Genomic DNA, 16,075 nt, shown 5'->3' with positions numbered 1-16,075 from the left:
GTTATTTTACAGTTGATGCATACTGGGTTTTCTATTTTTTTCCTTTATGTGGCAGTCTCTGGTGGTGTGATCTCCATTGCATTTAATGCATGGGGGTTTGATATGGCAATTCCTGGCTGAATAGTGAAATCCGGAGCAGGTATAATGAATGTTGGCTGTATTCTTGCTTCTATAGGGTTCAACTTAGGGTTGGTTCTGTAGGGTTGCTTCTATAGGGTTCAACTCAGGAAACAGAGGTTTTTTAGATTGTAGATGTTTTTAAAGTAGCCGATTCTTCTTACTTCTACAAGGAATAGGGGAAGAAGGGTTCTTGATCGGAAGTTTTTCATTTGGCTTAATCTTTGAATGTGGTACTTGTTGGATTCAAGTTCAGTTTTGATGTCGTTGGTGTTGGAGTTGATGGGGAGTCCTCTAATTACAATTTTGATGGGTCTCTCTTCAGGGGCTTCGTTCATGATAAAATCTTGTTTTTTGGTTTGAAGAAATTTGATAATGTCTTGTCTGGATTCTTCTGATTTTGGTAGGATTCTTATGCAGCCGTTTTGGTATTTATTTTCAGTTTCTGGGTATTTTCTTTTTATTTCTTGAAGTATGAGGTTGAAGTTTTCTTTGATTGCAAGGCTGATTAATGCTGGGGTTTTTTCTGGTTTGTCGGTTTCTTCTTGTAGGTGGGAGTAAACATTTTCTGTGTTGATATTAAAATTTTCTTCAGTGCAGTGCTTTTTTGCAGCTTTTCTAGGTGGGACGAGTTTGAAATTGTCTTGGGAGTTATTTTCCTTGTTTGATTTTGGTGATTCCATGGTGACATCTGAATTAGAGAATTGGAGAGAAGGTTGGAGTGAAGTTGAATTTTCAATCGGAGTTGGATATGCTGGGGTGAGTTTTGGTGAGATGGTGTTGGAGTGGATCTATCTGCCCAATTTTTTTGTGCTGTCTCGGGTTTCCACGTTTGTTTCTGGGGTTGGAACGTAGTAATAAATCGTAGAACCGTCGTCAGCTTTGCCTTCTTGTAATGCTATCTTTGTTATTGGGGCTTGGCATTCTAGGCAATATCCAGAAAACCTCAGGGTTGATTTTCCGCAAGCGGAACAAATCGCTTTATGTAGGAGCGTTACGGCGAGCGCAGTACCTTGGTCCATGGCATAATCAATAATCAATCTCGAATCACACTTGCAGCTTGAGACTGCCGTCCTTTTATAGTTCCTGGGAGGCGGGCCGGGAACCTTCTGGGCCAATCAGGAGTATCTGGGCGTATCTCAGTTCCTATTGGATGGATCGTGAAAATTCTCGAAATTTCCAGCATTATCCATTTTGTCGCCAAATGTTCGCCAAGATCTGTGGTCACTGACGCGGCACTCAATCAGCATCCAATACATATGATTTCCGGTGATAGAACTAACCGTTCTGGGAAGCAACTTTACAGGTTTGTAACTATGAAATTGAAAAAACTGGGAATAATTTTCAAGAAATGTATAAGAATATAAAAAGACTAGGATTTATATTTGCAAAAATATTATGTAGACATAAATCATCAACAATAAAAATAAAATATTGATGAATTAAATGGTATAGCGCACAGATATATTCCTACCATTATTTTGTAGAAGCTCACTTAATTTGATGAATATATTACATAATTCTTAAATATTGGGGAATTTGACTCAACAAAATTACTAAATTAGAAATAAAATATTAAATTATTAAATAAAATATGAACATTGTAATGATTAACTGAAATATCAATATAATGATTTTAAATCAAATATTTGGAACTTTAACTAATAAACACAAGATTCTAAAATTTCTTTTAAATCATTTGTAAATGGAAATAATAAATACAAGATTCAAATATTCTATACAAATTACTTGTAAATGAATGTAATAAACACGAGATTAAAAATACTCTTATAATAAACTTTTGTTATTAAATAAATAAAATGAAAAATATTGTGGCGTTTGAAAACAAAGCATTGTATTTAAAAGTTTGGGAATATTCTGACACAAGAGATAACAGAAGATAGTTTAATCACAGTGAGATTAGTAAAAAAATTTCCCTTGAGATATTTACTACCATATGCTGACTATCGCATGTCATTAGGAAGTATCAGAACTTTGGATTATTATTTTTTTCTTTATTTACAAGGTTTGTATGGAAACTAAAATATGAAAGTATTCTGACACAAAAATAAAAGAAAATTGTTTACTACAATCAGAGCTGTAAAAATATTCTTACGAGGTATTTACTAATTTTGTCTGATTATCATGTCCTCAATTTTATTTCTTTATAACTTAATCGTGAAGTTAGATAAATTTAATTTAGTTGGGTAAATCATTTTTCTAATCTTAATGGCATTATGGTAAATTTTATTTGAAACATATTTTAATATTATCCATAAATTTAAATAATAGATTTAATAAAAGATTTCAAACCTCGCAATATTTTAAATATATTTTAAATAGGTTATTTGTAGTTGTACTATAATTTAAATATGCAATCCAAAATAAAATAAAAATTTGCAATATAAATCTTGAATTGCTTTAAGGAATGGTAATATTATTGATGAATTCACTTATAATCTTTCATTTGTTGAATCAGGATCTTAGGCTGGAGTTTTTTGTTTAGATTGGCTTTTTTTAAAAATTCGTGAACACTTTAATCAAAGACAATAATTTTGGGCAATGTAGTGTGCATTTGAACTTTAACACGGCGAGTATTGTTATTGTGGTGAGAATGGAACACATAAATGGCATCTCGGAAATCTGGATTGGTCATTTCGCACAGACAAGGAGCACGCACAAGGAATGAAGAAATGCAACGAGAATTGGGCACTGGAGTACGGATAGCACTAGATATTCCATCGGCGACGTGGTTCGGATTCGACGGCAGCAAACAACTTAATCCTCGCCTCGGGAATCGGCACAGTTTATAGCTCAGCATATTTTTATTGATTGTCCTATGTACTTTCCACCTTCATCGAGTTCGTTATTTTAATATATCATCATTAAACACACTTGATTTAGTACACCATTAGTTTTTTTTATAGTTTTATATAATTTTTTAATTTTTTTGTAAAAGCATCAATTTCAAATAATTTTTTTTTAAAATTTGCACCATTACATCTGATATTTTATTTTATGATCTACCAAATTACTGTTCAAATAAAACAGTCTCTATCGATGTTTTTGCACAAATTTTAATTCTAGATTAACATTATTAGTTTTAAATAGTTTATTTTAATTATTACTTGCATTTCTATTTGCGACTAATGTTTTTATTTTTAATCATTTGTCTACGCAGTTTAGCCAATCCTAGCTCTTGTGCCACTAAATAGCAATAAACCAACCATTTCTTTCACTTCACAGAATCCAAATGGAAGAAAGTCATAATCAGATTTGATAAGATTTGAATTGATGATCGATTAGGAAGATAAGCGGTATAATATTATCTTACGCTGAGAATCACTTGTATGATTGATCTTTTATTCATGAGTTTCTAAAAACTTTACTATTTGATTGGCGCAGTTTAGCCAAACATGGCTCTTGCGCCATTAAACCTCAAACAACCAACCAACCAACTTACGCTGAGAAAAAAATGGAAACTATAGAAAAACAATCGTATCGTTAAATTTAATGTGATTCAAGTTTTTGCTATCTTGTTTTAAAGGTGGACATGGTATTGGCATCTTTCATAAGAAATGCTGCAGGAGTTCAAGAAATAAGACAGATATTAGGAGAAAAAGGAAAGCACATAAAAATTCTTCCCAAGATCGAATGTTACGAAGGTGTCAAAAAGTATACATTATTTTCTTATTTTTATACTTATGAAATTTACTAACCTAGTCAAATGATATTTTTAATGTGCTGTAACAACTAATTAACTAATTGGACATCAAATTATCTGCATATTAAGCTATTTTTAGGTAACTCAGGTGGAAAGACAAATATCATCTTTTTTAAAATTGAAACATCGTTTTGCAATTTATTTTGAATGCTAATACGAGGGTTATAAATAAAGGAATGATAACATTTTTTAATGAACATACAAGCAAAATTAACGATTTTACTTCTTAATTTTGTAGATAATTTTTTGAAGTTTTATCTAGTTTGGTGCTTGGGCCGAGGGGATATATCTCCACTGCATGAAACATTAAAAATAACTGATTCAGAAATACTCTATGCAAAAACTAAACATATTAAAAATGTACAGACGCATGTAAACCAAGAAAATTTTCTTTTTTTTACGTAAGAGAATAAAACAACACAGAAACCCTAAATGATAATATCGATTATTTAACGAGAAATAAATCCACAAATATGAAAATTTGGGTCCAAAACTACAGCTGAAATGAGCTCCAGCTATATGTAAGCTTGGCAGAATCTTCTCAAAATGTGGCTATCCTGTAGGAAACCAACACTCACGCAATTTTAAATACTAAATATTTTGATAATACAAAAAAATATTCTATATTAATTTAATTTTTTAATGCCTAATTTTTTTCAAACACGTTTCGAAAATGTTATTTCAGAATTGATGAAATAATTGAAGCATCTGATGGTATAATGGTCGCCCGCGGTGATTTAGGCATTGAAATTCCAACAGAGAAGATATTTCTCGCCACGAAAATGATAATTGCAAAGTGCAATATAGCTGGAAAGCCTGTTATTTGCGCCACACAAGTAAGCTATAATTTGTCAATGATTGAATTTTAGGCTTTCTTACGAATTGGCTTCTTGTGTTGTGCCACAACACAAGACACACAATTTTCTGGACGAAAATTATTTACTTGAACTTCACTCTTTTGGGTGTTAAGGAAAGTCGTTATTCTATGTATTGCTGCTTTGATTCCGTTGTAGTGTAAGCTTCTCAGATTTCATCGACAGTAATAGTTTAACATAAAAAAATCACCACCTTCCTGGCCGCGCCGCTAAAATAAAGTTAACCTTTCTAATAAATCTAAACCTTTCGTTTTGTTCACCTATGTCAACACTTTTGATCATTTAGCCTTACGTGCAGAATACTATGTGAAACCTGAAAAGATTCTTCAACTAATGACAAAAATCGTAAAAATTAAAAAGAACAACGTTCTTTTCTTCTTCTTCTTTTTTTTTTTTTTTTTTTTTTTTTAACTTTTTTAATTTTCTACACAAAATCTTCTGTAATGACTACTAATATTAACATACTTCATTTTCAACTTTCGTGTGACCATGTTTAAAAACTCTTCACATTTCCGTACTATTCCATCATTCGTAATATTTTTTCCGTACATTTCACTACTTTCAGTCGCTTTCACATCTTTAGTATTAAGAAAGCGAATTGCCAATTCTATTTAATAATTGGAGAATCATTTTAAATACTGGAAAACAAACATTAACACCATGGAATGTTTCCCGAACGGAGCTTGTCGTAAATAGAATGTCCACGTGAAATGTCAACTTCAGCATTCCCGCGCTAGAATTTCAAAACGGCACTTACTTTTAAAACATGGCTCGTATATCGTATAGTTGGAAGAAATTTCAATAAATCTCGAACCGAAGCATAAATAATATTAAATTATGCATTCTTTCTGCTTAGCATTAAAATTTTTTTTTCTTTTTCTGTTAACTATGCGGTTCCAAGGAGCGCTTTTAAAACTAATATGCTATGGAGATTAAATATGTAGCATTCATATTCTGAACAATTGTAAGCGTCATATTCTATTTTGATATTTTTTATTGGTATCCTTTAGGTTTTTGCGGACACTCTGTCGTTCCACTTTATCTGTTAAAATCTGAAAAAGAATTAACGCATGTGTCAAATACAGGACAGATTTTTAATTATATGTATTCAGTAAATGATTTTTTTCCACTCTTCTAGCTTGTAATTGTGAGGAAGTTTGTGAAATTAAAATAGCATGCATATTAAGTATTTTACATTCATCATAGCACAACGAAAAGTGTCTTTCTGTTTTGAATATTCTTCACGGCACCCATGATTTTACGGTGACAAACGTAGGACTTGACTTCCAGATGTATGGAAATAAGTAAATGTCGAATAGGATTTCATCTATTCAATATTTATCAAATTTATGTTCATTTTTTACTATGTTTTGTAGTAACTCAGGCTTCAATAAATCGTTTTCCCAACGTGAGTTTGTATTTTTTACCCATTTTTCAATATCTTTTAATGTTCCAAGATTTGGTCTTAAGTTTTTTCTTTTTTTTTATTCTGCCTGCTACCCTTTGATGACAATTTTAAGGAATAAATCTTCAATAACTTCGAATAATCTCTCTCTCTCTCGCTCTATATGTATATATATTTTTTAATCTGAAGGCAGTTTCGAAGACAGTGAAGAGACTTTCGATTTTTTTACTTCGTTTTATTTCATCCCGGAGAGGCACGCAATATGTATAAGCAGGAGCGACAAGCACCCACACAAAACAGAGCGAAAAGAAAAAATGATGGAAAACTGATGAACATTTTATACCTAGTCCTATATAACACGATATTTCGATAGCGATTTCTGATACGTGTCGATTCTGATATGAATTTCTCACATGTGTCTATCTTGACAAGGGAAACAGAGGGATCCTTTAGAAGAATCTGTTTACATCAGCGATTCTCTTGTCCCTTCACTCGGCACTTGAAAACCGCTGACACAATCTTTTTTACAAAGCTTCAATTGAATTAATTAAATAGAAAAAGGGGAATAGGATTAAGAAATAAGAGAATATTTTAGAATGACTTTGACATGGGCTGAATTAGGCTAAAAAATGAGAAAATTAATTAGGATTAAATTGAGTTTTAAAATATCATTACAATTTTCCCCCCACCGCAAGACGTGGAAATGCCCTTCGTCACACAGCTATACCTTACAGTGGTGTTCAAGCAAGAAACTAAAATTTAAAGGCATATTACAAGTGATACCTAAGTTTTCTTTACCTTTATATTAATACAGAAATCATTTTGAACAAGATTATTCAGAATATAAAAAAGATAAAGTGATATCTGAAAATATTAGATACATTTAAATATTCAAGAACATCAAAAACAATAATAATGAAATATAAAAATGATTTTCTGCAGAAACTCAGTCTATTGTCTCAGTTTGTAAGACTGTCTTTATTTGGTGAGGAATGTCTCTAAAGAATACTTAGACACAGTGTCCTTTAATAGTAGAAGGCTCACCAAAATGATCAAATCGGATGTAAAATAATGTAACAATAAATCGAACTTATATAATAATAAAATATCAACATAGTTCTGATTTTTGTATGTAACAATTGAATCTGAAAATAATAACTATGAGATTCCAAATGCTCTTATTATAATATTAATGCTCAAAACAAATGACATAAAATGTGTAATTTAAAAAAAAAAACTTTAACCCACTAGTTAGCCAATGAGTGGTGAATAGTAAAACCTTGTCCACTAAGTTCCAGCAGAGCGTGAAACTCCACGACCTAAAATTAGGGCATCAAGAAGGAGGAACATAATTCTTATTCTCTTTCTACTCTCATCCAGGAATATTTGTTTCCAAAGTGGATAACAACATATCCGGGATAAAAATAGAAAGAGATAGAAATTAATTTTGAGGTTGACCCTATACTCACATCTCAATAAGACTGCTATATTTGAATTTATGTTGTGATGACGCCTATGCAACATCATCATCATAAAGAAAAGGAAAAATCTAACTGTTACGAGTGGAACCAACGGGCCAACCTAAGTTGAGGTTTATTTGTAAGAAACAGGAGAAATTAAAAGGATTTTTAAATTATTATTTATGACTTAATTTTAATTTTTCTGGTGGATAATATGTTCTTAATTTTGATACATAGACAATATAAGTAGCTTTGTTTGTTAATGCATTTGGTTTGTTATTTCAGAATTTACATCTGAAATTATAGTTACTATTTCATATGGACCTGAAAATACTGGAGATAATTTTCTACGATTTGGATAATTAAATTCCTCACACATTGCAATATCGCCAGATTTGAATGGAGAATCTATAAATCAAGCATCATATCTTATTTTATTTTTATCATGATACTTCATTGTATTATCTTTAGCTAATTTTCTAGCTTCTTCTACTGGAGGATAGAATTGATTTGGAGTTAAAGAAGGAGGATAAAGTAAAGTGCCAAATAACAAATATGCTGGAGGAAATTTTGTAACTAAATGGGGTGTTTTATTATATTCATTGATTACTTGTTCTAAAAGTCAAGTCCAAGGAATTTTAGTAGAAGAAGAATTGACCTTACACTTAATTTAGTTACTATTGAGTGGTTAACTCTTTCACATTTCTCGTTAGTTTTTGGATGCTGTGAAGATGTTAACAGGTGCTTGACACTGTAATTTCTTAGGAAATGTTTGAATTTAGGTGAGGTAAAAGCCCCATTTCCATCAGTTAATAATTTGGAAGGTACCTAAATTTGAAAAACTTACTTTAATATATTCATACAAGTTTCAGAATTTTCATTTTTCCGAGGAAAACCCCAAACATATCTAATTGCATGATCAATTATTATATGAAGAAATTTTTTTTAGTTGAATTGTAATAGTTAAATCTACCAACAGTATCGACAGAAAGACATTCAAAAGAACGATCTGTGGGGGGCACAGCCTGTAAAAGGCCACATCTTTTTTACTTTTTCTTTTAATTGACAAACATCACAATGTTTAACAAATAGTACAATATCTTCGAGTAATATGGGGCCAATAATATTGAGGAGTAATTAAATTTATCATTTTTTGAGTGCCTGGATGCCCAAATTGTTCATGAGCATTTTGCAAAACTTTCCTCCTAAGAGAAAACGGTACAACTATTTTAAACAAATTTTTCTTAACTACAAGTACATCATTAATATTTTTATATTTAGTATTATCTAAATTGTCTAAATTTTGATAATATTTGATCTAATTCCAAAAAATATTCAGAATGTTGGAGAGATATTGGGCAGTAGGATGCTTTGATAGCATATCAGCTTCAACATTACCTGTTGCCTTTAAATATTTAACTTCATAATCAAACGTGCTTAATTTTAATGATCAACGAAATAATCTTCCACTTAAATTTTCAAGCCACACAAGAACTGCATGATGAGTATGAATTATGAATTTTTTCCCATGTAAATTGTAATAAAATTTATCAAGAGCATCAACTATTTCTGAACATTCCAACTCAGTTATGCAGTAATTTTTTTCATAAGGGCGTAAAGTTCTTGAATGATAGGATACAGGATGTAATTTACCAGAACAGTCTTGCTGTTTTAGAACAGCTCCAGTTGCTACCTGAGATGCGTCACAAAAAACATGAAGAGGTAAATTAGGGTTATATAGTTTTAACACTATTTTAGTTATTTATTTTTTAATATTTCAAAAGCTTTTAGATAGTCTTCTGTCCATTTCCATGGTGTATCTTTTTTAAGAAGATTATTTAGGGTTCTCTAATTTTAGCATAAGAATCAATAAACTTATTATAAACATTTACATAGCCAAGAAAACCTTGAAGTTGTTCAACATTTTTTGGAGGTTGTAATTTTTTTAATAGTTTAAATATTATGATTATCAGAGAAATGCATCCTTCTTTGACTTCATACCCCAAGAAATTAAATTTTACCTTGAGAAAATACACATTTAGAAAATTTTAATTTAATGTTTTCTTTTTCACACATTTGAAAAATATTTTTTAAATTATCATAGTGTTCCTCTAATGAGTTAAAGAAAACTACTATGTCATCAAAATAGTGGCATGCAAAATTTGAAAATTTATGCTTATTTCAAATTCTACAAATAGTTCTATTAAATATTGCAGATGCGTTTTTAAGGCCAAAAGGTAATACCTGAAATTCGTATAAATCTTCAGTAGTTACAAATGCCAACTTATGTTTATCTTGTTCATGCAAGGGTATGTGCCAATATCCAGATGCAGGATCCAAAGTTGAAAAAACTTTAGGTATAGGTTCTGCCTCAGATTTACAAAGAGAATTAATTTTACGATAATCAATACAAAGAAAAAATTTTCTATTTTCATCTCTTTTATATGCCGGCGTCCTGACATAGGGGTAGCGCGTCTTCCTCGTGATCTGGGCGTCCTGGGTTCGAGTCCCGGTCGACATCATCATCATCTCTCTTATATGCTAATGTTACAGGGAAGGAATAATTACTAGTAGATTCTTTTGTTAAATCTACATCTAAAAATTTTTTAATTTGCTTATTTATTTCCATTTCATCAGTAGCAGAGGTTCTATAAGCCCTTTGTGAAACTGGTAAATCAGATGTTAAATTTGTTCTAGGGTTTTCCATTCTTATTCTACCAACATCATATTTATTTTTTGCAAACACATGGGAATATTCTGAAACCAGAGATAACACAGATTCAAATAGTTTGTTTACAGTCAGAGGTGGAAACATTTCCTCTGAGGTATTCTCTACCTTGACCTTATTATCACCAATGTTATTATTTTCAACAATATGTAAAGACATATAATTATTATTGGTATGCAAGTTGGTAATAATTTTTCCATTTTGAAATATTTTATTTTTATCATAATCTATAATTAATTTATATAAACTACAATCTGGAAGTCCTAAGATGACATATGGTAAAGGATAGTCCATAATATGTAATTTGATTTTCTTATTTATTTAGCCAATTTTTAAGTAAATGTCCCAAATTTGGGTTAAGTGGAACGTTCCATGAGCTTGTTTGTCTCTAATAAGGTTTACATTCTTTCTTGTCAAGTTAAATTCTTGCACAATATCTGCAGATATAATTGAAAGAGTGGATCCTGTGTCAATAACAATATTTACATTGGTCTGAAGGTTATAAACATTGTCCAAGTTAGCTAGACTTGGTAAAGTTGAGATGTGTCCGGACACTAATAATTGTCTCTGTGCTTGGTCAGGGGCCTCATTAGGAGAATTTTGTCTCATTCCGGGATTTTGAGAACAGCCAAGAGGGACTTCTGTGCACTGGGAAGTCAAATTAGCTGTTATTGGAACATTTCTCACAAATTGGGATTGATGAAAAGGACATACTTAGATCCAATGATAAACATTTAGAATACCTTTTTGAGTACAAATTCTACATGGAGAAGATGGTAATCTCTGTTGGAAATGCAAATTATGACCATAGTTATTAAAATTATTTGGACGTGGCCTCATTGAATTTGGATAATTCTGTCTAAAATTATTTTGAGCTCGAGGTACAAAGGAATTTTGAAATCTATAATTAAAATTATGTCTAGGTATAAAAGATGTTGGTTGCCTTGCTCTGATTCGGGTTTTATTATTCCTGTCTGGATTTAGTTCTGAAGGAGCTTTTATGCTTTTCAATTGTTTTAGTTGAGTTGGCAGTCCATCAGTAAGACCTCCAAAACAAGTTGTGGATTTAGACCTAACTGTCTGCCACAATTTAATTTTCATGAAAATAATCAACTAATTTAGCATTTTTTAAATCAAATTTCAGTTATGAAAAGTCAGAAAAATTAACTATATTGGGATGAATAAACTGTTCAGTTAATACACAACATTAATCATCAAAATTATTAATATTTAAGCAACTATTTATATGGGTTAAAGCTGAACCTTTAAGAAATTTAGCAATATTTTTAATTTTCCACAAGTCAGTTTTGTTACTTTCTCGGCATATTTTATTGAAATATCCCAACCATAAATCCATTTTCATCCTATTTTCGGGATCAAAAGGAATTATCGAGGGTTCTATTAGATAATTTTCTTCTTTATCAATTTTATTTTCTGAATTTTGAGGGTTAGACACATTTGTTTTATCTTGGTCAGTCAGTTTTCCAGATCTTAACAACATTAAAGTATTTTTCACATAAAAAAACGTTATTAATTTATACATAAAATATTAAAAAATAGACTTGATAGAAAACTAAAAAGTCAATATTTTAAATAATACTATAAAGCAATTTGCAATAATTCTAAAATTTAACTATGAAAATCAAGAGGAAAGAAAAACACCCAACATAAATCTTGATTTTCGCCCATTGAGCCAGTAAACACTAATCACTTTTTTAAGAAATCACAAATGGAAATTTTGAGCACTGAACTGGAACTGTAGACCACTGGTGAGTAAAGCGAGCGATTACTATATTGTGGAGATAATATAACACATAAGTGATCTGGATGATTCAATTTGGCACATATGAGCTAGAACTTCTTTATGATGACAAGGAGCATAAATACAAGTGTATTGAGCAGCAGAACAAAAAAGTCGGATGATGCCGCAGATCACGGGAGGCACAGTGTTGGGCATATCAATTGAGTCGAAGAATTTCAGCGTCGTGGAACTGCGTAGCCGAAGAAGGAAGGCATCGAAGAAACTTCGACGGCTGACCAGGGCGAAAAGCATCAGTGTCGGAAGGAGGTATTGCGTCATTCATTTCCCTTGCATCTACCACGAATTTAATTTTAATTCTTTTGAAATTTTTGCACAGGTAAATCCTGTCGACTCTTTAAATGTAAGCATATAATTTTTTTTTAATCCGAAGGTAGTTTCGAAGACAGTGAAGAGACTTTCGATTTTTTTACTTCGTTTTATTTCATCCCGGAGAGGCACGCATTATGTATAAGCAGGAGCGACGAGCACCCACACATCACAGAGCGAAAAGAAAAAATGATGGAAAACTGATGAACATTTTATACCCGGTCTTATGTAACACGAGATTCCGATAGCGATTTTTGACACGTGTCGATTCTGATACGAATTTCTCACACGTGTCTACCTTGACAAGGGAAACAGAGTGATCCTTTAAAAGAATCTGTTTACATCAGCGTTTCTCTATCCCTTCACTCGGCACTTGGGAACTGCTGCCGCAATCATTTTTGCAAAGCATCGATTGAATTAATAAAAAAGAAAAAGTGGAATGGGATAAGGAAATAAGAGAATATTTTAGAATAACTGATAAGGGCTGAATTAGGCTAAAAAATGATAAAATTAATTAGGATTAAATTCTTTTAAAATATCATTATATTATTATTATTTCTTAGTGTGATGATTTTGTTTCATTCTTTTATGGTAACAAGGTAAATTTGAATAAATCCTCTTTGTAATTTGTCGATGGTATTTGGAGAAAGTCTGAAAATTCCTATTTGATTATATTTCGTGATAGTTAAGCAATTATAACAGATGTTTTTTTTTAAGGATTTTTGGATTTTATAAAGCAATTTGTCGTTTATTGTAGTAGCTAAATGTTTTAAAATTTTTACAATTTTATTTGCTATCTTATGCTTCTACATCCATCATCTGTTTGGTATTTGGTACGTTATAGCCAAATTTGATTTTTGTGTTAATAAACTAATAATTTTGTGTTAATAAATATATAATCCATCTTTCTAAAAGTGATCATTGAAATGGACTGAACTAAAGATATTGATGTTTCATAGCTCCATAAATATTAATTACAAAAAAAAGTAACTTTTTTCTGTTTAAAATGTTAGTATACCAAAAAGTTTTATAAAATGTTCATAAGAGGAGCGTATAAAAATTTTTCTTGTTAATGTTTTTTCAATTGTACGTTTATTTGCTCGAATTATTTAAACAATCCTCTACGTCATTTAAATCATTTTTCTGAATATATGCTCATATGTATATGCCCATCATTTTAGAAAATAGATAAGGTTTAAAAATGAGCTATTGGGCCGTATTTCGAGTGGAGGCCATGTACAAAATGATAAATGTGATAGTTTTCAAAATATTAACTAATTTTTTATGGAATGAATGATTAGAAAAAGAATATATAACTCGTAAGAAATATATATAAGATATAAAAGCATGAAATCTCTTTTACAGAAGTATGTATAATATTTTGTAACTTGATTTTGTGATAAACATTATTGTGCTTATCAGATGCTAGAGAGTATGCATAAGAAACCGAGGCCTACTAGAGCAGAAAGTTCTGACGTTGCCAATGCTGTGTTAGATGGTGCCGATTGTGTGATGCTTTCAGGTGAAAGTGCCAAAGGAGAATATCCAGTTGTTGCTGTGAAAGTGATGCATTCTATTTGCCGCGAAGCTGAAGCCGCATTTTATCATAGAAATATTTTCAGTGATCTGCTTATGGAGACTCCACTTCCTACTGATCAGACAACGGCTATCGGCATTGCTGCTGTAGTTGCCGCTATGAAGCATCGGGCCTCTGCCATCATTGTTTTGACAGTCACTGGCAGGTAAACTATCCAAGTACACTATAGAGTAAATTACTTTATTAGGAAAATCCTAATTCAAATTTAATTATAATTATCATTGATATCATGCCTAATTGAAAAGTTGTAAATTTGAACATTTTATTTCAATCATTCACAGTTTATGATTTTGACTTGATCTAACACAAAAAGCGAAATAAATTATAAAAATAAATAAGTAAATAAATTATTTTTAAATGTTTAATATATGCTCTAGTTCAGCGAAGCTCCATTTTTAACTTGATTTTTGGCATTTCAACTGTTTTTCGAAATGTGTTTGCTATGAGACGAAGCATATTCGATTTCTTACGTATTGGCATAAATGTTTCTTGAAGTTATAAAAAACGGCTTGTATGTGTGGTATTGTTGCAGTATATGGTATTTCTTGTGAATGATTTCCATGAAATGAAATGGAAGTTCTGTTCATTGTGGGAGCAGGTACACAATCAACAAGATTTCTTTAGTTCTTTGATAGTGAGGCCCAAAATAGCAACGTTTTCATTTTCTTGGACACTGTGGGCAAGCGGCAATGAGGCAAGAATTTGATTTCCGCTGCTTAATCGCCTCACTAAGCATCATAGAACACGACCACTAATGGATGCATTCAAGGTTTGCTTGACCTCCCATCAGCTTCCGATAATTCCGAAGGTAGGCAATTTTTCCACAGCAAATCTAAGGACTTGAAGGAATTTTCGTCGTTCTGTCGTCTCATTCATCCCAGCAGTTGAAGTTCCAAGACTCTCCCTGTGAAGCAGGATCATGCATCCCCTCAGGGACACACCTTCTTTAGGTGTGACGGGCTTCCCGACCCCGAGGTTCCCTAGTGATCTGGTCTGCCTTCCAGATTCCCTCCTCTCAATCTGCTGTTGTCTGCTTTGTCTCTTCCTTCCCTCGGGCTTTAGAATTTTATTTTCATGGATACCTGCTCATGTCGGCATAACAGGTAATGAGCAGGCAGACACTGCAACTAAATTTGCTACTACGTATCGTCCTCAGCCTCTTCATTATGCTGATATCAAGAGCGCACTACGTAAGTGGATGCTGAAGACTTGGCAAAATGACTGGAATCAAGAAGTGAATAATAAACTCCACGAAGTAAAACCCCATATCACTACATGGACTTCATCTTTCAACAGGAAATTTGATGTAATTTTAACTCGACTGTGTATCGGCCATTCACGTATCACACACAGACACTTACTATTTGGTGAATCTCCACCTGTCTGCGGTTCATGCAAAGTTCCACTGACTACACGCCATATTTTAATTGAGTGTTCTGATTTTTACAGAGACCGTATCAACTTTTTTAACTCCTCTGATTTTGACTTGACTTTTCTTATAGGAGAAAGACAACACAAATTTATTCCCGTTCTTGAAGAAAATCGGAATTTTTAGTGAAATTTAAATTTACTGTTATACTTTTACCTACTGTTTTATCAGTTTTTTTACGATGAATTTTATGGAACTAAATAGAAACTCGATAAGTTGACTGTGTTTTCGGTGCAGCATATCCTAGAAAAGGATCTTGCACCAGGAAATTATCACATCCAATCCAATCTTCCTTCCCTCGATGGCATGCGAGGGAGCTCTCCATGAGAAGCTGTCGCCGCTCTGTTTGCTTCTTGCTTCTCAAGGACAGCCAAAAACCCACGTGTTGGCCGTGCGTGGCAACCCATTTGACAGACGGGGGGTGTACTGTGGTCCCCTGTGCATCAATCGGCTGGTCGCTAGCCACCTGAGTGGTTAGTCTGCTAGGGATCCAGCGAAGTGGTTAATTTTGGGCTTGTCGTTAAGGGTGGTCATTTTCTCCAGGGGTAACTCTGAGAATATAGGTTCCTGCCAGCACTAAGGTAAGCGCCGAGGCTAGAAATTGCCAGAGCT

General features: G+C 32.2%; 1 protein-coding gene across 4 annotated transcripts in view; it reads left to right on the top strand.

Annotated features, from left to right (window-relative positions):
* Positions 1–16,075, top strand: part of LOC129956454 (pyruvate kinase PKM-like) — a 181,701-nt gene that overhangs the window by 160,266 nt on the left and 5,360 nt on the right. For 3 of the 4 annotated variants that reach the window (XM_056068335.1, XM_056068337.1, XM_056068339.1), the window contains 3 exons: positions 3,665–3,792; positions 4,527–4,677; positions 13,860–14,179. In XM_056068335.1, the coding sequence (XP_055924310.1) occupies positions 3,665–3,792; positions 4,527–4,677; positions 13,860–14,179 (599 nt within the window). The remainder of the gene's footprint in view (positions 1–3,664; positions 3,793–4,526; positions 4,678–13,859; positions 14,180–16,075) is intronic. The other variant, XM_056068338.1, reaches the window with a different exon arrangement.

The sequence above is a fragment of the Argiope bruennichi genome, chromosome 11 (genome assembly GCF_947563725.1).
Source record: "Argiope bruennichi chromosome 11, qqArgBrue1.1, whole genome shotgun sequence".
NCBI classification, from domain to species: Eukaryota; Metazoa; Arthropoda; class Arachnida; order Araneae; family Araneidae; genus Argiope; species Argiope bruennichi.
Note: the sequence above shows the minus strand (reverse complement) of the source record. Positions and strands in the feature narration are given on the sequence as shown.